We start from the raw sequence: 23,088 nt of genomic DNA, 5'->3' as shown, positions 1-23,088 counted from the left end.
TTCAGAGTCACAACTCCATCATTTCACATCCTGGGGCCACTTTCTGTAAGATTTGTCTACCTTCCAATTGAGAGAAAGAGCAGAAAGAATCTAAATGGGCATTTTCTTGAAAAGGTGATTTAAAAATACATTTCTATTAACGTAGAATAATCCCCCAAGCACACTTAAATTGGCAGTTCTTGACCGAGCAGCTCCGATCCCTTTATTTATCTGGAGAAACTAGTAATACTTCCAAAGAGCACTGCATTCTTGTTCTGATTGCTTTCAGCACACAGCCAAATAAAAACAAGGATCAGTTTTCAATTTAAAGCAATGTCAAGCTCATAAATCGGTGTAAGGATTTGTGTGGATTATATTTCTCTTCCTCAATTTCATCTTAGTTTTATTTATTGTTTTTTAAATCTTGATAGACACAAGTTATTCGCTTTGGTTGAGTAACTAAACATAGAAGACACAAAAGAAATGTCTTTTAGTTGAGAAATTAGCCACTAACATTTAAACATCGCAACAGAACTATCTACAAAATGGCAGGTACCATCTAGCCTACAGCCTGGCCCACACATTGCTGTGTGTGAAAGCAAAATGCCAAGTAGGCGCCTAGTCTCTGAAGTTACAAGCCAGCTGGGGCCATGCCAGCTACTGGGGGAAGTTGAGACAGAAAGCCAAACATGACCCTGCCAAGATGATCAATGACACAGCTGTAGGAGTCACAGTTGTATGTAGATCACAGTACTGCAAAATATAGTTAAGGATTAAATATTGTTTCTATGAGGAAATACTGACATCTTTAAAATAGGGAAAATGAATTTCGTCCCAGAACGTGAGAGATCCTGTACTGAGCATCTTCTGTGTGCAGTACACAGCTTTAGGACATCATACAGTGGTAGAAATGGTCTTTTCCTACACAAATAAAACCCTAAATTAGGAGAGTTGATTGCCTAGAATGTACTTTATAAAATAAACAGCTTTCTAGTTTGTGTGTAGTTTGAGAAGTCCCTAGGACATGTCAAAGAATGTCTATCACAGGAATTGCCTTGTGTTCTAACACTGAGGCCCATGGTCCCAGCAACATCTAAAGGCTGGAGTGGGAGGGGAGTAGCAAGAGAACCTGACAAATTAGCAACACAAAGCTCATAAAAAAATGTAAATCCTCCCATGACACCTCACTGCTTTAAAAAATATTTTAAAAAGATAACCTCTAGCTTTCTGAAGCTTTGTATAATATCTGCACCCATATACACTTATTTTAAAGAATATAACTCTTACCTTCTAAAATCTGCAACCAGTTTCACATCTGCTATGACGAGCTTGTGTTCAATAATCATGTGCTTCAGGAGCTGATTTTGTTCTGCTAAGAGACAGCATTCTTTGCAGAAAATGCAAGGCACACAGGGAGAACTTTCTACAGGAGCAACACCACCTGGACTTTCTGGCAGAGATAGAGGCTCCAAAATACACTCTGTACCTAAAATAAATAAAAAGAATAATTAATTTTGACAAAGGGAATAAATCTACATCACTTGGAGTACTTTTAGGCAGTGCATGTAACGCCTACTTTGTTGGGTCCCGATTTTGTTGCATGGATCACTCCAGCAGTGAGGTGCTTGGAATTGAGCTTACTGCATTATTTTCCAAGGACGGTGGGAGGTTATTATACGACAGTTCTTAAGTATATAACTGAAACTCCCACATGATACCAAGTCAAACAGACAAAAGCATTTTGCTTATTACTAGAAGCTTTACGATGAGAAATCTACTTTTCCTCCTCTCATTATCTAGTCTACCTATCTGATATGAATGAAGTTACTCTGTTATATTCCAAATGCTACTAGGAAGGCGATTGTCTAGCATGAACTGTTTTGTATGTTGATTTCTTCTAATGGTCCTTTTATTTGTTGCACAATATTTCCATTGTTTTCTGATTGCCTCTTGAAGATTTGAATGCATCTGGCTTGTCTTTTTTTCCCATCAGCATCTCACTTGCTGTTATGTGCCACGTGTCCACTGAAACACTTCCTAATTACAGATGTTGAAGAAGGGCCAGTCATGCCTCTCATGGAAAGGTCAATGGCCTGTGTTTGTACTATGCTGCACAAGACAAAGTTCCTCAAATGACAGTACACAAAGGTGAGTCACCAGCTTCCATTCTCCAGGTTCACTGCTGTTTGTGGTTCAACAAGAGGGTGGATTGCACAGTACTACAGTAGCACTGCAAACAAGTAGACTGACCTAGGGCATATGTGTGTGTCCCACACATTTAATAGTAGCAGTGTAAATTTATAATGTCTTCCATGGGGTATAAATTAGTGCAGTTCATTAAGAAACACTGTGTGACCACAGATTTCAGCTGGTCCCATTAGCCTAACCAAATTCCAGTTGTCCAGAAAAAAGTTAGTGTTCATTTTCCAAACAAATAATAACACATTCTTTGGTAAGGGACTATGTTGGAAGCAAATGTCAATTCCATTATGCATCCTTGATTTTAGCTATATCAATTTTGGATACCAAAAGGAGAGTAAAAGCAAACAGAAAAAGCTCCCCAATAGCTCTTGCCCTCTGAGGATGAAAACTGCAAAGAAAACATAATGAGTCTCCTCGACTCTTATGACAGAAAGTTAACTGTGCATCAGGAGAATAAACTCTGTGTCTCTGGATTCCTGCAGCAACATGAACATCTCTGTAGAAAAAGAATCACAGAATCACAGAATAGTTGAAGTTAGACAGGACCTCTGGAGATACCTAGTCCAGCACTCCTGCTCAAGCAGGTACACCTAGACACGGTTGCTCAGGGCTACATCCATCTCTACAGACGAAGATTACACAACCTCCCTGGGCAACCTGTGTCAGTGCTCAATCACTCTCACAGTGAAAAACTGTTTCCTGATGTTCAGAGAGAACATCCTGCATTCCTGGTTCTGAAGATACCTAAAGAATTAAGAAAAAGGCCTTCCCTCAAGTGTATTATTTTGTCATGCAGGAATTTTAAAATGTGTATAGTTAAAGGAAGTTTAAGTAACAGTATGTACCAGATAGAGGAATCAATGTATGACAACTTTCACCCTAAAAAATTCACATATATGTATTACACCTTGTCAAGCACTTTAAATCTGATAATCTGGTAATCTATGCACATGGAAATTTTGAAAAATATTTTAAAAAATCACATGCATTTATGTCTTTTTTCCTAGGAAAATAAGCTGTTGGAGTAGTGCTCCTCCACCCTCCATCAAGACTTTAAAATAATCAGAGAAGAGCTGGAGTTTTAGAGATGGACCTCAGAAGCTCTTAAAAGTTCCTGGCTGAAGACTGATGGTCGGGTTACACTGAGTTCAGTTTATCTCATAAAACTAAGCAGCATGGAGAGATGGCAGCATGCAGAACATGGCATTACTTGGAGCAATACAACTGCTATTGACAATCTAACATTTCTCCTCTTGTAATTTTACCTGCACTTCAGCTCATTCCCTTCTCCCAGACATTTCTTTATTAAACTAGCATTATATAAATGGTTCTATTTTTTCCTACTTGAAGAACAACTGCTGCTACACTAAGTGCTAGAGCAATTTTCATGGAACGGTCAGCTCTCTCAAGCAAAACTGATGTTACCTGCAAAAGTCTAGATTTCTGCATTCTTACAGTCAGTATTAGTTCATAGCCTGAAGAATCATTAAAACATGTTTACTGAGAAAAGTAGAGCAACTTAATTTCCTTTGCAATTGCTGACTCTTACTGATGCCAAGAGAACTAAGAAGATACTCTGTCAGTCAGTTCAGCTGTGCCCAGTAAGCAGCTACACTACTTTTTGTTAATTTTCAGTTTATATCTCCTGCAATGACCTATTTAAACATTTAAGAGTACAAATAAACAAATACCTATCTGCCTTCAACGAACCAACTTTCAAAATATAAGTGTGTATATCAGGAACTGATACTCAGCACAGACAAGGAGCTAATACAGTTTTTTAGCACCAGTACCCAGAAACAGCAATAGCTTGGGCTGGAAATAAAGCTATAAAGCTTTAATTGTAGTGGCATGTTGCTGAAAGCAATTGGGGTGAAGATTTTTTTGCTGTTCAAAGAGAATAGCTAATATTAAAAGACAAAAACTTAAATAGAGACCAATGGACCAATGTAGCAACTGCAGAAGCTTATGCAATTTATTTCAAAAGCACTTAAAGGAGAAGGTGAGGGAAAAAGGAATCCATGAAAATATCTTTGTACTCATCTGCTGCAAAAAAACACTAAAGAAGAGAATAAATGCACTGAGCTGAATAAAGATGCACAGCCCTTAGCATAGTACTTAATGGAATAACATGTAACACAAACATCATAGTGGTACAAATAAAGCTACGCAAATATTGAAATCTCTGCAAAAGTAGCTCATTTTGATTCTATATTTGGAGCAGAGTAGCCACAGGTACTAAGAAAAGCTGTTAACTAAACTCAGCTAAGGGCTAACAGGGAAAAAACCCATTCATATTGAGTTCTTGGACTCCACCAGGATCCCACAGGCAGACACCTGAGAATGAGGGATAAGTAAAGAGCTTTTATCTTAAAATCTAGTGCCACAAGAATGACTTCACAGGGTCATGTCTCTAGTGCAAGTGCCTGGGCTGACAATGGCAAGAAGCCATTACCTAGGAAGTAACAGGTAACAGTATAGAATAGGGCAAACAGTAATCACACATTTAGCATAGTCTTCCAGAAATCTCGGGGTGGAGAGTTTAAATCACAGGCTACACAAGTACCTCAGTTTAACACAACCTTATGGCTTTCTTTTTTCTTTTCCTCTATGGATTTGTTTCCACGCTGTTTGAAATGGCTCGTTTTTTTCAACACCACAAAAACCTACAGCAACATTTCACATTCTCCTAATGGTCCGTCATTCCTTCTTGTCCTTATTCAACTCTTGGCTGGTTCTGTCCTACCTTTCTTTATGTGCTAGTGTGAAGGGTAGCTTGGAAATGCCCAAAAATGAAACAAAATGGATTTCCTTAATTCATTCTTTTTCCTCAATCTCTTCTCCATTTCTTTTTCATTCCTAGTATTTTGCTTGATTTTAGGATGGCTCAATTAACCAGTGATTCTGAAGTCTCAGAGAAGTTGCAAATCAGGTGTTAACGTAGTAGACATTAGACACATTCTTTGTGTTCACTCCTATGTTTGTGACTCTGTGTTTGTTAACACTGAACAGCACACTTTTGCCCAGTTCTCTCAAATATCATGAGATTTTTCTGCAATGCCTGTTGGCCCTCTTGCTTGCCACTTGGGGAAAAATTCTGTACTGACAGAGAAGTTTATCACCTAATGCCCTTCCTATCTGTGTATGTGGTAAACAGCACAGGACCTAACTCTGTATGAGTTCAGAGCCCTATCAAATCCATTCATTAGGTTTTTGTCAAATCATTCTGTCACCATTGCATTTATCCTCCTCTGCCAAATAGAAAAACAGCATGACTGTCATGCAAATATCCAAGGTTTCACAGAAAGCCAACTGAACTCAGGAACTAAGAAAATCCCTCTCATCCACTGAATTGACAGACCATATTTTTCAACCTTTAACAGGACAGAGGAAATTGTGGTCTTTTAAAACAAATTCAGAGCTAAAAAACGTAGATTAGTAGAAAGAAGAGGTTAGAGAATATATTCTTTGAGAACAAAGACTAAGAAGTATACCTAGTTCTTCAGGAGCGAATAAAATGAATACTTTGAAGAGATTTGACAATGAGATAGTATAGAAAATTACTTATATTACACAAATCTTTCCGCAAGGCTCAGTGTTGGGGCCTGCTCTGTTTAATAATATCATCATCAATGATCTGGATGGGGGGATGAAGTGCACCCTCATTAAGTCTGCTGATGACACCAAGGTGGGTGGGTGTGTAGATCTGCTTGAGGGCAAGAAGGCTCTTCAGAGGGATCTGGACAGGCTGGAGCGATGGGCTGAAACCAATTATAGAGGTTTAACAAGGCCAACTGCTGGGTCCTGCACTTGGGCCACAACAACCCCATAAAACACTACAGGTTTGGGGCAGTATGGCTGGAAAGCTGCCTGAAGGCCAATGGTATCCTGGCTTGTATCAGAAACAGTGTGACCACCAGGACCAGGGAGGTAATTATGCCCCTGTACTCAGGACTGATGAGGCTGCATCTCAAATACTGTGTTCAGTTTTGAGCCTCTCACTACAAAAAAGACACTGAGGTGCTGAAGCTTGTCCAGAGACAGGCAACAAAGCTGGTGAAGGGCCTAGAGAACAAGTCTTATGCGAAGCAGCTGAGGGAACTGGGGTTATTTAGCCTGGAGAAGAGAAGGCTGAAGAGAGGCATGATCGTTCTCTACAACTACCTAGAAGCAAGTTTTACTGAGTAGGGGTCAGTCTCCTCTCCCAAGTAGCAAGAGATGGGACAAGAAGAAATGGCCTCAAGTTGTGCCAGGGGAGGTTCAGACTGGAGATTAGAAAGAACTATTTTTGCTGAGAGGGTTATTAAACACTGGAACAGGCTGCCCAGACAGGCGGTGGAGTGTAGATGATGTGCTGAGGGACATGGTTTACTGGTGGGCTTGGCAGTGTGAGGTTGGTGGTTGGGCTTGATGATCTTAAAGGTCTTTTTTAACTGAAACAATTCTATGATTCTAAGATTCTAAATTACCTTCAAATCTAGAATAAGCACTACTCCTTGTTATAAGTATCCACAGGATACCTAGTGCAATGGAATCCTGATCCCTGCATAGGAACTTTACATTCCATTAAAAGTGATAAAAGAAAATGAATAAAAGGCTGCTTGCTACATAAATGATATTACTTTATTTTATTTATTTATTGTAATGTAGATTAGTTAATCTTCACAGTTAATGAAGCAACAGGCTCAAAATGGCTTCATTTTCCTTAGTGAAATATTTTCAGTTTTAAATACAATTGTCCTCAAGTCAAAACTCATGTTAGTTTGCACATTAAGTAAACGTTACACCCACACAGTTATAATACAGACTGCAGCAGTACAGGCAATGTAATCTACCTGCACAATCACAGATGCAATTATCACAAAGCAATATGTTGTGTAATTTTATGGTCAATTGAATAGATAGGAGTATCAGAAAGAAAAGAAAGGAAATATCTGGCATTTGAAGGTGACTTGTGTAAAGCAAAGTTCTCAGAGATGGCTTAGCCAGTAACAGCTCGCTATCACCAAGAACTCAAGGTATGTCTTATTATCCCGTTTTTCTCTACCTTATCCCCGTAAACCTCCAAACCATCTACTGTTGCCCTTCTGCTTGTACAGACTCCTAGGCTTGTCAAATCAATTCAACTCTTTGACCAGACAGAGCTACTCACTTCTTTGTTTTTGCTGAACAACGTTGACAATGCTCAGATAAAAGTCCACCAAGTGCAAGAGCAAACTAAGGAGCGCATGGCAAGAAGTAGCAAGATGAAACAGGACCTTCTTCTTCTCATCTCAGCTTCCTCCTCTATTCTCAGCTTAATGGCCTCAGCAGATTCATGCAGTTTTACCATAAGTTTGCTTTATAAAGTGTGCAAGGTTCCTTCCAAAGCATTACGCACAAACAAAAACACTAATATTTTATCACTGTACTTCTAAACAAGGACATCCAGCACTGGCTCCGGTTCACAAAATCTACTGTTGTCAGTGTAGGTAAAGGTAATAAACTGAATGCACTAAGAGCTGTTGTGTTCAGTTCTTGGTTGCACATCTGAACTGCATGCTCTGACTAGATCTGGGGACAAGTTAAACACTGCTGCATAAATCACATTTTCTAACTGGAAAGTGAAGGTACAGGGCTTCAGATCAATGAAAAACTTCACTGCTACAACTCCTAATTCCCATAGCTTGGCTCTGGGGTGTAACCTGCAGCCATGACTCAAGCGCCAGAGCTCAGCATGAGAAAGACCCCTCCAGCAGGCAACCAGCAGGTTGAGGATGCAACTCCCTAAATCGGTCTGTAGGCAATGCTGAGGAGAGGGGCATGTGTATCCTTTTTGAATCTTTGACACTCAATAAAAAGGAATGTGAGCCACGGGACAAGAAGGAAAGGAGATAATGTAAGTCCCAAGAAAAGGGGATTTTAAGTAGGGGGGAAGCATTTGATTATCATATGAAGGATACTCTGAAAACTCAAGACTGCAGAGTCTGAGAAATGACATGATGAAGGAGAAATTAATACATAAGACATAGATTTACAGGTTTCTTGTAATTTTTTGCAGTTTATGGCACAACAACAAGGCTTTAGGCTGAAGAATGTATTATGTAAATACAGACATACAGAGTATGTATTTATAAGCCCATTGTTGGTAACACCAGGATAATGCAACAAAATATGAACATCTGCTGGAATGTTGAGTATCTTTCTAATTAAATCCAGTAGTTGAATGAATCAATTCATTACCAGCAAGTCTGGTTTATTATCTCATTAATACAGCTGGTTAATATTATGAGGAGATTAGCACAAGAACTTGAAATGGTCCCAAAACAAAAATGCAACAAAGATATACAGGCAAATAAAGGAATCTCGACAATGAGTAAAAGACCGAGATTTTTAGACATGTAAAGAACAAAGGGGAAAAAGAACGATAGGAAAACAAAGACACCTAGCAAACCTGGCACTCCATACTAACAGCATAACAGATGCTGACTGGGAAACAGAAAGGCTGAGCACCCTCCCCCAAGCTTGCACTGATTACATGGCAAAAACATTTAGTTATCAAAACAACCAAAGCCCCAGATATGGTACATTAAGGAACCAAGCTGAATTTCTATAGGTAATTCTGCACAAAACCATATTTCATTTAAAACTCTTCAGGAAATGAGTCGTTTTAAAGCTTTGTCTAGTATTCAAGTGGTTTTGAGCAAATAATGAAAAAGAGTATCAAGAAGCACCAGCTTGACACTTGAAATACACACATGACAGCTTCTCTGGTTTGCAGCCTTGGCACTGCAGTATTTATTTCTTGGCACAGCAGTGTTCCCTAATTTGTGGTCATATTCTTGGAAGAGATTTTCTACTGATTACAGGATTTTTCCTTTGTTTGCTAGGGTATAAAAGAATGGATGACTAATGACTTGCCAAATAAACAGTATTCCAAAACAAAACTCAGAATAATGGAAATAAAACACCCTGTCATCATCTCCGCCAATACTACACGCAAATATGTTCCTTAGCGAAAGAATCCCTGTACATAACCATTTCATACCTCTATATATTAAAATGTTCAAGTACTTCCATTGAGTCTGAGCTCACGAGGAATTATTTAGCTATTACTTCTGCTTATTAACACATTGTGAATGATATTTAGTTATAATGCCCATGTGCTTCAGGAGACAGCACATCTTGCAGCCTCCCCGAAGATAGTCAGTCTCAACCCTGCCCAGCTTTTCATTGAATGTAAATGAGCACTTCAAAAGGGTACTTAATCCTACAGCTAAACCTTGTCAGTTTTACAGAAACCATATATATTCTATAGCATCCACTGGCTCGGAATATGAGAATTTTACTCCAGTCAAACGACAGCTTCAAGAAAAGCTGTGAGTTACCAAATCCTAATATCTCAGGACAGAGTTTCTATAGAGCAGGTGTCTGCTGGGAGCTGGAACTAACAGAAATACAACTGTGCTTAATAGCCATATTTAACAGGGCTGCTCTGTTGGGGAGCTTAGGATGTTACAGTTTCATTAGCATTAACAAGTGTTGCTATGGGTACCGGAGCACAGGCATCAGAATACAAGTGAATAGAAGAAGTGAGAAAGTGATTAATAAAAATGTGAAGTGTTGGAATTTCAATAAAATGAAACCTATGTGATTGCCAGTAAGATCATGCTTAAATAATAGACTATGCCATTGCACAGTTCACCAGTAGATATATGCCACTGCTTGTCATCTTTTGGCTGTAGCCCAGACAATCCCCTACATCAATAAAAATAAAGAGCAAACCCACTGTTCTCACACTGAGAGGGACACACATGCACCCTAATGAAAGTGACCCTGATAAGTATTCATAACAATATTTAAGTGCTGATGTTAATATGCAATCTATAAATATTTAACACACTACAGACAGGCTTTGTGCAAGCTCAGAGCCACATAATACCTCATTCCTGGCTAAATGGTATAGACTTACATTAGTGTTAACTAAATGCAGGGGTTTATATCTTGGTAACAAACATGAAATTATATTTATCTACTTTGGAATGAAATTTTGAATAATCTTATTGCACTCCTTACAGCTACTCTGATTCCTTACAACTGATGTTATGCAAAATTAGTACCATTTTTGTTTACTGAACACCTAGAGACTGAAATGGTACTATTGGAGGAGCATCTGTGTCATGCTGAAGACACAAAGCCAATTCTGACTCTTAGCCAAACTAGAAAAACATGTCTTACCCTAATCACTAAATGAATAGATGCTTATCCATTTTTCCCCATCTTCCCTGTCCAAAAGCTGGAATTTAAAAATGCACAGCAACAGTAATTCCCAAAAGTGACAACCCATGTGATGATTAACAGTACAACTTCTGCTTTGCTGCTTCATTAAACAACGATGGCCATAGTTTGGACTCTAACACATCCCCTCTAATACCCTTTGGCCAGTCAATAAATTCTTACTGATTCCTTTGGGGGTGCCTTAGGATTTACTCATGTTGCTGCCTCAGCTATGGATGCTGCTTTGAGCTCACGGGACATGTCATGCCTGTTCTGTATGAGCTGCACTGTGACTGGCACGCAGCTTTTCATCACTCCCAGAGCTAAAGTGTGTTCTTGAGTTTCAGCACGCTGGTGTCCCACACCTGTGACTACAGCTTCCTTTCTAATCCCACTCTGCCAGCTCCTCCAAGATGCTCTTACCAGTATCTTCCCCTTCGGAACGCTGTCAGCACTGAAATATCCCCACGGGTGTGACAGCTCAGTTTAATAATTTCAATCAATTTTCCATACAACTTAATTTTCATTTCCTTCTACCCCTCCCCCCATTCCCTGGCCATTACCCAAAAACCCTGCAGTACAGATGTGACACGTATACAAGTTCAACCACCAGACACCAGTCTCCCTTTTCATGCCCTTGCTCTTTCCTTCCAAGAGTATTTGTTTAACTTTACATTTTTCATACAATCTCTGCAAAGTTTTTTCTGTCCTTTCAATCTCCGTGGTTAGTTCTACAAAGATATATTTGTGCAAACATTTTATTTATTCAAATAACTGTACTCAGTTCAATGGGCTATTTGACTTGTTATTCACTTCAATGTATTTGCATGATGAGAACTATACGTGGAAGCTGTCTAAAGAACATCTATGAAGAACTACAACCATCTATGCATTTTTTTTTAATAGAAAAGCAATAAAGAAAATCAAGATGACTTTGAAGTGGTACTCAATATCCATTGGTCTTCATGGACATTTTTTCCATACTTTAATGTTTCATTAAAAAAAATCATCGTATTTGTGAACCACTTAGGCTTTTATGAATTATTATTATTCTGATCTCCAGAAATACACTTGGAAAAAAAGATATTTTTGAAGTAAACAATACTGACCTTTTCTTGTTTAGTGTGATCACATGACATGGTACACATGGAGAGCTGAGAACCATGTTACGTACTAAAACCAGGTTTAAGAAGCAATAATTAAACCTTACTTTATTATCTGGAAAGATTAAGAAGGTAATTATGTAGCCTGAAACTCAGAATGCTTAGTTATAAAGAAGAAAATATCCAACACATGACCTTGAAATGGAAGGATAAAAGCGATGATTTAGGTTCTTCCTTTGTAATTATCAACCAAATCTAATTAATAAAAGTTAGTAGCTCTTTTCTTTTTTTTTAAATTTTCCTCTTTAATCTAAAGGCAAATCAAAGATATCATGCTCTTTTAAAGTTATGAAAGTTGTAAGTTATGTAAGTTAGAAAAGGTAACTACATTTCTGCTGTTTTCATGAGAAAACTACTTTTCAAAAGAAGGGTACAATTGTGTGTTAAGCTGATCAAGACTGTTATTTAAAAACTTTAAAGAAATGTCCTGGAAGGTGTTGCAAGTAAAGATGTGTATGTGAATTTTCTGTATGTTACTGGTGCCACTGTTTTGCTGACTCCTCAGCAGAACACTTTAGCAAGATGGGAATAGGCATGTTGCAGTTTATATTTACTGTGCTTGCGACCTTATCTCGTCCACAAAGAAGGGATCTTAATAGTGTGTTTAATAAGGATGCAATACTTCTTTATTACTACAATTTATCTTTGTGCTGCCTTTAACATGTACTGCACTAAGTCTAGCATCTTTTATGCCTGCATTGCTACGTGAAACGTTTTTGCTAGTTTACTACTTGTTATCATTATCCAGTAGAGATCAATAATTCTTTATTACAAGGATTTTGCTTATCTTTTCTCTTGTCACCTGTCGTTCTCCTCTAATGGGATTCAATTCCCAAGCACATTTATGTGCTTGACGTTAAAAGGATTGCCTGATGATCTTTTTAAATTATTGCTTTACATTGTGCATCTAAAGGAAAGGCTGTGTGATTTTCCTTTAAAAACCTAAAGTCTGCTTTTAGCCATTCCTGTGAGGCACCCCCATGTCATTACGACAAGAATTTTTACCATGCTCCTGACTAAAATGTTTGCATCACAGGGTTTATAACACTTTTCCACTGGTAGACATTCCTTAGAAAATGCAACTATAAAATCAACTAAAAATAGTGTGAAAATGTCATTTAAAATACCATGTTAATTTCTGTCGGGCTCATATAAATTAGAACAAACTTTAAAGTACATCATGAGAAGTCTCATTTATGGAATGTTGATGTACATGGGTTTCATATTGACCCATGTTGAAATATCTCTCAGGTGTTCTGACTGAGCTTCACGACTCTCAGAAAGCCTTCAAGGCTAAATTGTTTAACCAAATTTCATACTTAATGAAGACTCAATATGAGGAAGAGGTCCTGTGGTGTTACAGGCTTTGTGGTCTGTTTCTGCTTTCCCAGTGAACTGGAGCTTTTCCAGATGGAAAGTAGCAAAATAAGTTGTTTCTACATTTAGAATCCAACCCCCATAAATTGGTATTCAAACTAAAAAAACCAATGACTGAAAAGGAAAGTTCATTATAGCGTGCAGTGATGTGGATCAACATAGTTCAGCCTAATTGATATCTTAGCTCAGGAAAACAAAGCTTTGACTGTATTTCAAATAATCCACTATTTATACTCTTCATAAATCATTTTTTTGAAAACAAGTTTCAGAGGAAAGTATTTCCAAGTCTCAGCTCAAATACTCATGTGTTACGGGATCAAAGGGACATCTCACAGAAGGCTATATAAAATTTCTATGAGCATATTCTGACTTTGTACCAGAGTTTGAAATCAATATTTTTCTGATACTGGACTTAGTTCCCTTGTCTTTCACACAGTCATTAAATGTATGACACTTCTTAAGTATGGTATAACATTTACTAACTGATACTGCTAATGTAGCTCACAGACATGGATGGTAAAATTACTGAAGTTAATTTCCTCAAGAAACAGAATTAGAATGTTAGAATTAGTGATACCAGTTGTTTGTGTTTTTCAGGCAACATTTTGCTACTGTATAAATACATGCAGACTCCTGAACATTAAATTAGTACAGTAATAACACAGGCTGCATGTTTTCATCCCATATAAGACAAAATCAAATTAAAATCTCAAGCAGGATGTTTTCTGTTACATACCAGCCTTCAGAGAAAAAGCTCTATCTCATTTATTCATGCATTACTGAGTCATAATAAAATTCAGTGCTGGCACACTGGTCAAGACAAATGCTAGCAAAATGCTCTGGCGACAGCAATATCACTTATTACTGCACTCATTTGTTTCATAACCATTCTTGCTGTCATATTGCGAGTCTTGTGCACTCCCATTGTGGGGCTGCCAGGGCTGACCTGGGGCACACTATTAACTTTGGTGGTGGTCCTGAATCGCAGGATGCTGCACCATGCCTCCCTCCACTAGCCATCAGCCCTCTACTTCTTGCAGCTCAGCACAGCTCCGACCCACTGGAGTCCTGTAGTCCTTGATCATCTTCTACCTGCTTTGCATATTAGCTGGTTTAGAGAGCAATTCTTGTGCATGTGAGTTGGATATGCCTGGAGTCCAAACATGTACAAAATACATCCAAAAGCCTAGCAGATATGTCAAGGTCTAAACCAAGGAACATTGCCTCAGACAGCTTGAAAATACCTGCATTGAGGCTCTTTGGTATGGGAAGAACAAAAATGGTCAAACCATGTCAAAAATGTCAAACCATATAATATAGTTGCAGGGACTATGCACCAATTGTCTTTATATACAGTAACTTATTATTTGTTCATGTAGACAGAGACGCATCATACCAAACCAACCTGTGAAGCTGAAATGGATAGCATATCTAGTTATAAAGCTTCTGTGGCAGAGGGATAAAGGGAAGGATTTTATCTTGCTACTACTACACAGGGCAAGAAGCAGAAGTAGCTACTCCTTGTGGTCGGAGCCAACAATGTCGAATGGAAAGATGACATCTCAATGAACAAGAACTGAACAGAAGTAGCTGGGCCATTTCACAGTGGTCACTGACCATCAGTCATAAGAGTCAGAGAAAAATCCACAGAAGTGGAAAAAACACCATTTGAAAGAGATGATCCAATGAAAATATGAGGAAAAAAAATAAAAATGAAAGTTAGAGAAATGTAGTTGAAATATATTACCAAGAAAATACAGGTGTCTGTCTGAGAGTTTGGGACCACTGAAACCACTGACAAAATATCTACTACAATTTTTCCTTTACAAGTCTGCTTTAGCAAAATATTAGGACAGAGTGGAAAACAAGCAGTGAACATGGAATCACCTGCTGGGAAATCAGGCCTTGATATCAGTGATCAGATATCACACTTGTAACTTATCCAATTCCCTACAGTACCAAAGCATTAAAAGTTGACAGTTACTGTTTGTACACAGATGATGCAAAATCCTTTATAATCTGATAATAAACTCAAGCAAAACACAATGCCCTTTTATTTACTTCATAATTATAATTTGACTGCCATAACACGTTAGCGTGTTTTGAAAAATCACTAAAGACTCCAGCAGAGCATTTCTGGCTCCACACCACAATTGAAGTATCAAATATGGGTACTATTTCTGTATGAAATACTTTGGTGTCATGGGTTTGTGTTGAGTCCCTTTTTTTCTTTTGCTTGGTTACAGGGGGAGGAGGCTGCAGTGCTGGTCTTAGTAAGCAGTTCTCAAAACATCCCCTAGCTTTGAGGTGGACCCACCTCCAGCCTGGCCAGACCAATCTGGCACCTTTACCATCATTATTTAAGAAGGGAAATCTGCAGCTGGAAGAGGAGGTATAGGAGTGGTATAAGATGGAAGGGGATCACGCAGACCCCACAGTCAGAGAACAAGGAAGGAAAGAGGAGCACTGGACCAGAGATCCCTCTGCAACCTGTGGTGAGAACACAAGCTGTGCCCCTGCAACCCATGGAGGGCAATGGCAGGACTGCGAGCCACCAGCAGCTCAAGGTGAGTCCGCCCGGACGGGTGAGAAACTGTGAGGAGGCGGTCATGGCGCAGGCTGTGCTGCAGAGCCCCAGAGACCCACACAAAGAGGAGCTGCAAAGAACCAGTATTTTCTCAAATGCATTCCCCTGACTTCAGTGAGAACTGATCAGGATGATGTGCCCAACTCTTTACAAGAACAGACCTGCTTTAAAATTACACAAAACATACCTCATTTTCTCCCTCACAGTTCTTCAATGCCATGGTCTTTCCTACATTGTGCGTGGCTCTTATTGATGCATTATTCAAAGCTACTTTAAAAAGTCCACAGAAAGACATTCAAATGCTTTCAGGCTTTTCTCCAGGCTTCAGTCTGCTGGGAGTTTGTGGATGTGAAGCAGAAGCATCAGTGAGAATTTGGAAGCAACAGTAGTTTTAGGATGGAGATGTTCACATAACAATGCAGACATCTAGCAGGGTTTGCAAGACAAGATGTAGTGGAAGGGCTGGTAAAGGTTATCAAGGCTGTTTGGACAGACAAGAATTTCACCTATACTGAAAATACTTAATGCTTCTAATTTCATAATACTTAAGTCCATTTCTTCCTTTCCGACTGTTCACCCTTATCACAACCATATCCAAGTTCAAACCCTGCATCACATCATTGAGAAAGCTGGCTAAACTCTCAAAGGGAGAACTCTTGTCACCTGTTTCTATGATAGGCACACCTTGTGACATCGGTGAGAAGGATTTTCAAATTTGGTGATCTTCCAGAAAACCAGTACTCCCCAGTAAAAACAAAATAGAGAACAAAGTGTTCCAATAGCCACAGCAAACTATCCTGGCATCTTTGTGACACTTGGAACACTCAAAAATCTTGTAATATCCTCGTAGTCCACACTCCTTCATGTAAATAAAGCATGTTTATATCTACTACTTGTTCAGGTAATGAGAAAGCTGCTTCTGGCAAGAATCAGGTATTTGCTAATTGCTATTTGCTAATTTGCTAATACTGAGACAGTAAAAGGCTTCCATCAGTCTGTATACTGATGAACCACCATTCATTGTTGCTCCACCATAGTTAACAGAAGGCCTGAGCAGAACTTTCAAACCACTTAAAGGCTTTAACATGCAAACAAGTTATCATGTCTAAGCTGTGTACAGGCTCAACAAGTAGTTTGAAGCAGCTTACTTCTCAAGAGCTCCATTTAAAGTAGCTGATACTTGGTAGCTTGTTCATGTATCAAAGCCTGTACCTGCTACTGAGCAGGCAAGAACTGGCTTAGCTTACTGGAATAAATACAGCTCTACGTCTACTAGTAGGTAGTAAAAGAAATTATATCTAACGAAGAGAAAGACCATCCATTCAGAGAAATTGAGAGAAAACCACAAAGCAAACCTTTGTTGTGTATTTTTGGAAACTATAACATATCCTGCAGTTTGTGTTAATGGGAGTTACATATTCATGCTGAGGTGTGGGGGACATTTCTCTGTCTTCAGATAAAATACCATGCACATTTGTAACACAATTATTTGCAAAGTTATAGGAGGATCACAGGCAGTTCATATCTGTGTGACCAAGCAATACAATCTGTTTCTTATTTTATTAACCCATTACTATCGATTTAATGAAATACCTAGTTTCACTTGTATATTCCCCCCATCATCGTTTAAGAAACATGTGGTGAAGGCTCAAACACTAAAATCTTATTGCAACACTTAGATGAGAGGATTTTGCCTTTTTACGATTCAAACACAGAAGCTCATAAAAGGTGATCTACCAGTAATAACTTAGTAATTTCCAGTCCTCCACAAGATCCATTTCCTTATCAAATAACGATTTAAAATGGCTATGAGATTGCATTTTTAATTAAAGATCACAATGAATGCTCTTAAAACATTTTTAAATAATATTGTTTTAGAATATTAATTCTAATAATCTTATGAAATTAGTGCTGCACTTATAAAATTAATTAGTGAACTTGCCCTCCAGGTATAATTGCTAGTTGTTCAGTTCAAAAAGATTAAGTTCTGTCAAACTAAGATCCTTTACAGAGCTTATAATGCCTGCTGGTAGAATCCTTTCTCCTCTCCAAAAGTATGCTGGAAGTCCCAGGTCTTAAAATCCTCCACTGAACACACAAATTTAACCCAAGAAATGGATCACTGGGGGTATTCTAGATGCTTGGAAGTGTCCCGTGAGGAAACACCTGAGCATGCAAATATGCGTGTGAATATTTGGAACTGGCTGGGGTTTTGAGGACACAGGATCTGGAAGAGGTTTGTTGACGAGAGCTGGTGAGATACATGGCAGTAGGACAGAAATTGTAGGCCCAAAGGAAGAGCTGTAGGCAGTGGAGGCTGGTGGTTCAGAAAGCAATCTGACCGGACAACAGGAATACTTGAGCTGGGTGTGGGAGAGAGCAGGGGCAGGAGGGACCAAATTAATATTGGAGAGTAACCAGCTGAAGAACTGCCCTTAGAGAATCAGAGGGGCCTTCCAAAGCCAGATGACAGCTAAGGAATAGAGTAAGAAATGAAAAGCAAGCTCAAAGCAGATGAGAGAACCACACTGGAGAGTCATGAAGGAGAGAAGTGGTTGGTGCAGAAGTGAATAGACAAGCCAGATCAAGCTTTCCCTCCCGCCCCCCCCCCCCCCCCCCCCATACACAAGCAGATGGGGAAAGTCACAAAGAAGTTTATGAATACAATTAACTGGAAGCTAAAAGGCCCACCAAAATACTGGAATGGCGGAGGCCAGCGCAGCGAGGGTATGTGCCAAGGGCATGCTGATGAGACAGTAAGCCCAAGTTCTGGCAGCTGAAACCAAACAGAGGCCAGAAAGGGTGCCAAGATACATAGGCCGATGACTGGGCCCTGGCCCGAGGTTTAGCTAATGTGAGAAACTATTGGACACAACACCAGAAATGGACAAACGTAAGTAAGAGTGATAAGCTGGAAAACGTAGCTGAGAGCACAATGAGGAAGGTCTGGGTTTTGGGTAGTTAAAAGGGGGTTATGTAAGAGGTGGCTGAGCTTCACAAAGGCTTGGAGGTGATGAGGTTGGGACTTTTTGGTGAGTGAAATCTTGCAAGGCATACAGGGCCAATGGAACTGTATCAGTGACACCCTGAGAGGCTGAGATGGCTCAGGTGATAGCATCAGAAATGCCAGATGTAGTTACACAACAGGTAGCAAACATCAGGCTGGAGCTGTTGGTGAATAGGAGGAAATCAACACCTGGAAGACTTGAAAGTCTGAGCCAGTGACTGGGTAAGGTGCCGAAGGTCCAGGAGTGGATGTTAAGGAGACTTAGAGTCCATGTTGATATTCAAGTGGCCCACAAACACAGGAGTGGTTGTGAATCTAAAGAGGAATGCATCCGTCAACCTGAATGGAGAAAACTTTAAGGTCTGAGTACATGGGACTGCCTTTTAGCAATGAGGAAAGGGGAGCCCTTGAATCTCAAGAGTCCCCTGAGTTGGGTGGCTCTCATAGCACCCTTAACAGAAAGAACTTAAGCTAAAGAAGTGATGCTTATAGTATCAGTAACAAAAAACCTTCACTCAAGTATCCTCTAGGTAGCAATGAAAAAAGGTAGACTTGTGCAAGACCAGTCAAACTTTAGTTTTCCACAGTACACCAAATTCCCTTAAAAACAAGACACGAGAGAAAGATATGGAAGGGATAAGAACACTGTGCTGGCATGGTATGTTCCAGCAGTGTGGTATTAAAAAGCATTTGAGCACATTAAAACCCCGAGTAGGAAACATAACTGTCAGACTACTGATGAAACAGTGAAAGACACACTTCCAGAGGAAACCTCATTTTAAAATCTATTGATAGATGCTGTAAGAAATGGTGATAAACAGCATAACTAATGCAGACTGAACAAATCTTATTGTAGACAGTGTTATGCGTATTAAAAAGTCACTTGGTAAAGGATGCTGGAGAGAACTAAGTAGAAAACAACACAGTTCTGGATCAGAATATAAAAGCACAGGCTTTCTTGGGAATAGGAAACAGCAAGACAAGAAAAACAAATATTTAATTCTCCTATATACAGTCTCCAAAGAAGTGACATACCTTCTCAGGTGCACATGTAAGTACAAGATGTCACTAGAGTGAATAGCTTTGTAGAAAAAAAAAAAGTCTCTGAAAGAATAAGGACTTTGCTTGGAGACAGTGAAATGATAAATATGAGGGTGAGGTTGCCCCCAGACAATGTGATTTAGAGTACAGTATCTGTTTACCCTAAGTGAGCAGATTCTAAATGAATAATTTGGAAAAGGCTATTTCAGCTATGGGGTACTCTTGTCTTTGTTCAAGGGAAGAAGAAAAATAGGCTCCAAGCCTAATACAAACATGCTGAAGTCAGTCATGGTTAACATGACGGACAGCAGTTAAAAGGCTGTGGCAGAATTTCATGACTCCCAGCCAGCATGTTGGCAGCTCTCTCTTACAAGGGAAGGGATGGCTTGGATGGATGTACATGGAAATCTACTGGCTGAGGTGGAAGTCAATTTAGCCTGGCACTTACTATTTTGATTTTCAGTAGTAACTTTTACACGTTTTGTCACCTAGAGACTCCAAAGGATCTGGCAGAGAATGTGAAGTGAGTTTGGGAGAAAAGACACCAAAAGTTCACTAACCCTTCCAATGAGTGTTTAAGGTCACTAATAGGAAAAGAGCATGGACCTCTGACTTTCAATCGAACAAACTTTTCGTACCGGTGACTGTCTTTACAAGAGTTCCCTGGAGTTACCTCGGGTAATCTCATCATCGAGTCACAGAATGGTAGGGTTGGAAGGGACCTTTAGAGATCATCTAGTCCAACCCTCACCTAGTACTCCACAGATCTATACATAGTTTCACACAGGAGACCTGCACAAATGCATGTCCTTTACAATAATTAAAACAGCGCCGCTTTGCCTCTGGGTGCATTTACATCAGTGTCGAAGTGCTCTTTTTCATGTAGGAGAGCCTCATAGCCAACATATACATGACATAAGAGTACTACTGGGACTACTAGTATAAATAAAGTGGATCCATATTAGAGAAACAACACAAAGATCACTTAAAAAAATCACTCACTAAACAAAGTTTTATAACCACAAGGATAAACACAGAATAAGTGTGCTATAACTCTAGGTTTGAAACTGTATGCTTGCATGTGACTTCCTTCCATGGTGTCCTTCACACTACTGGCAAATTAAATATTCAGTGTAACTTGACAAAAGAGGCTAAAAGCCAATCTGAACGGAAAGCCTAATATTGCCACTTTCCTCTCCTTAAAGCTGAAAGCATTAAACTCTATTTGTTTGTTCAACGTAAACTGAGTCATCCCATAAAACTGCTAGTTACCAGTTCTGAGTTATGATTTGACTGAAGAACACTTCTCTAAAACCAGATGTACTCATCTTGGAGACAACCTGTACCTGGTGAGGCCTGCAGAGCAGCAGCTTATCACCAGAGACGTTCCTCTTCTGCCTTCCTGCCCAACCCAAGTTCTTGCTCCTGCCTTACAGTGTCCAGATTTCCTTCACAAGTATCAGTTCAGCCTGAGGATTTCTTACAGTTTGCCTACCGTGAGCTCTAGCTTAGCTGCCTCTAGAAGGGTAGATACATACACTGGTCTCTCAACAAGGATGGAAACCTTGCTGCTTATGGTGCCTGACTTATCCCCGTCTGCCAGGGGTCTGACAGTTCATTTCTGCTTCTTGCTGTACACTACCTACTCATCTTTATCTCTGTGCTGGTGTGTGCTGAGATATGCATTGACGTGGGAAGTGAAAATGCTATCCAGACTGCAAGCTTTGTATCTCACCTCTCTGGCACGCTGCCAGCACCAGTTCCCTCTCCAGCGCAACTTGCTGTCGAAACCTCTCTCTGTTCCCACACCTTCAAGTGCCAAACGCGGGGCTTTGCTAGGAGAAGCAATAGCACCAGCAGGGCCAGAAGAATGACTTACGTCCCTTGTAACCCCCGGAAGCGGGAACGGAGCTGCCCAGGTCTCTCCCCGGAAGCCCGCTCCGACGGGCGACCCTGGGGCCTCAGCGGCCCTGATGGCTCCCGCCGTCCCACACGTGTGCGCCGCTCCTCCCTCCCAGGGCCCGCCGGCGCCGTCCCACCGCCCGGAGGAGGGGCGCGGGGGTGCTCGCGGCCTCCCGCAGCGCACTTACCTCCTCGCGCCGGCCGCCGCTCAGCTCCGCCGGCCACTGCGGCCGCTGCCATGCCGCCTCGCCGCGCCGCCCGCCCCGCCGAGAGGCGGCCGCCCGGAGCCGAGCTCCGCCCCGGCCCGCCCCAGCCCGCCCCGACGGGGAGCGCGGAGCCGGCCGGGGCTCGTAGTCTCTCCCTTGGCCGCGGGCGGTGAGGGGCGCGGCCGCGCCGAGGCACTACGTTCCCCGGCGTGCAGTGGGACCGGGCATATAAGTAGCTTGTCAGCGAGTGCGCTACAGACACTCAGTCCACCCGGCCGGCTAAACAATGCTCTCGCCACCGGGACCGGGCAGCCGCGGCTGAGGCACGGCGGGAGCAGCGAGGACGCGCTCGCCGGCCAGCGCCGCTCCCCGCGGAGGGTCCACCGGCCGGCGGGGGTGTGTGTGGGGGGGCGGGCGTACGCACGCCGCGAGCATGTGGATACCCACGGAACACGAGAAGTACGGCGTGGGTGAGTGAGCGGCAGCGAGCGGGGCAGCGAAGGGGGCGTAGAGCGGCCGCGCTGGCAAGGAGCGCGTCCCGCGGGGCCGGCGTGGGCTGCCGCCCTCACCCACGGGAGCGGGGCAGCGTCCTGTCTGCGACGGCGGACGCCTCGGCTCCTCGCCGGACAGGGGTCCCGCCGGCGAGGGGGTGGCCGCCCCTTCCCCAAGGGCGGAACAAAGAGCGGCCACTGCCCGGGGATGGGGCCGGTCCCCGCCTCCAGGCGGGCGCTTGGCTTCTCCCCACTGGCGCCCAGTGGAAGGGCTGGTGTTTCGCGGGGAACAAAGCAGCCTTAAAAAACACCACCGGGAGCGGCGACCCGGCGGAGGGACGGTCTCTGGCAGCGGCGCGCCGGGAGGAGCGGGAGCCGAAGCGGGGCCGCGGGCATTGTTCACGCGTCGGGGTTTTGTCGCTGCATCAGTTGAAAACAGACAAAGTGTCGCTTGTGGAAGTCGCGCTTCCTCGCCTATTTATTCCTCTCTACCCGGTGCTGGGCTCTGAAGCGGTTCATTTGACTTGCGAAGTGATCAGCTCAGGGGGGCTGGCTGTGATTATCTTTTTGGTTTTTTTTTTTTTGACACCTATTATACCCGCCCGTACCCGGTGAGCTCTGGTGGCTCGTCCTGGACAATAGCCCCCTCTGAGACAGACGCAGCTGAACAGCGTCCTAAGCAGCTTTCCGTCTGTTTACGTCGCGTTTGAACGCGGAGTTGTGTATGTTACGGAGAAAGCGGGGGGGTGGGGGCGGGAGGCGCGGATCTCTCCTTTGTTTTTGTGTGTGTGTGTATGTGTGTGTCTGTGTGTGTGTGCAGCCGCGCTCTCGAGCGGAGTTAGTGCGGGAGACAGCCCCGTGCGGCGCTGTTCTGTCC

The 23,088-nt window shown here is 41.6% G+C and overlaps 2 protein-coding genes across 3 annotated transcripts in view; one reads left to right on the top strand and one right to left on the bottom strand.

Moving 5' to 3' along the window:
• Positions 1-21,772, bottom strand: part of ZNF277 (zinc finger protein 277) — a 53,778-nt gene extending 32,006 nt beyond the window's left edge. Inside the window, exons 1-2 of the mRNA XM_061988636.1 lie at positions 21,703-21,772; positions 1,267-1,465 (exon numbers count right to left, since the gene is read on the bottom strand). Of these exons, the coding sequence (XP_061844620.1) occupies positions 1,267-1,465; positions 21,703-21,754 (251 nt within the window). The 5' untranslated portion in view covers positions 21,755-21,772. The remainder of the gene's footprint in view (positions 1-1,266; positions 1,466-21,702) is intronic.
• A 225-nt stretch (positions 21,773-21,997) lies between these two features.
• DOCK4 (dedicator of cytokinesis 4) overlaps positions 21,998-23,088 on the top strand; it is a 242,306-nt gene continuing 241,215 nt past the window's right edge. For both annotated transcript variants that reach the window (XM_062017381.1, XM_062017372.1), the window contains exon 1: positions 21,998-22,190. In XM_062017381.1, the coding sequence (XP_061873365.1) occupies positions 22,154-22,190 (37 nt within the window). In that variant the 5' untranslated portion in view covers positions 21,998-22,153. The remainder of the gene's footprint in view (positions 22,191-23,088) is intronic.

The sequence above is a fragment of the Colius striatus genome, chromosome 1, assembly GCF_028858725.1.
Source record: "Colius striatus isolate bColStr4 chromosome 1, bColStr4.1.hap1, whole genome shotgun sequence".
Classification (NCBI taxonomy): Eukaryota; Metazoa; Chordata; class Aves; order Coliiformes; family Coliidae; genus Colius; species Colius striatus.
The sequence above is the reverse complement of the archived record's forward strand: the minus strand, read 5'-3'. Positions and strand labels throughout refer to the sequence as shown.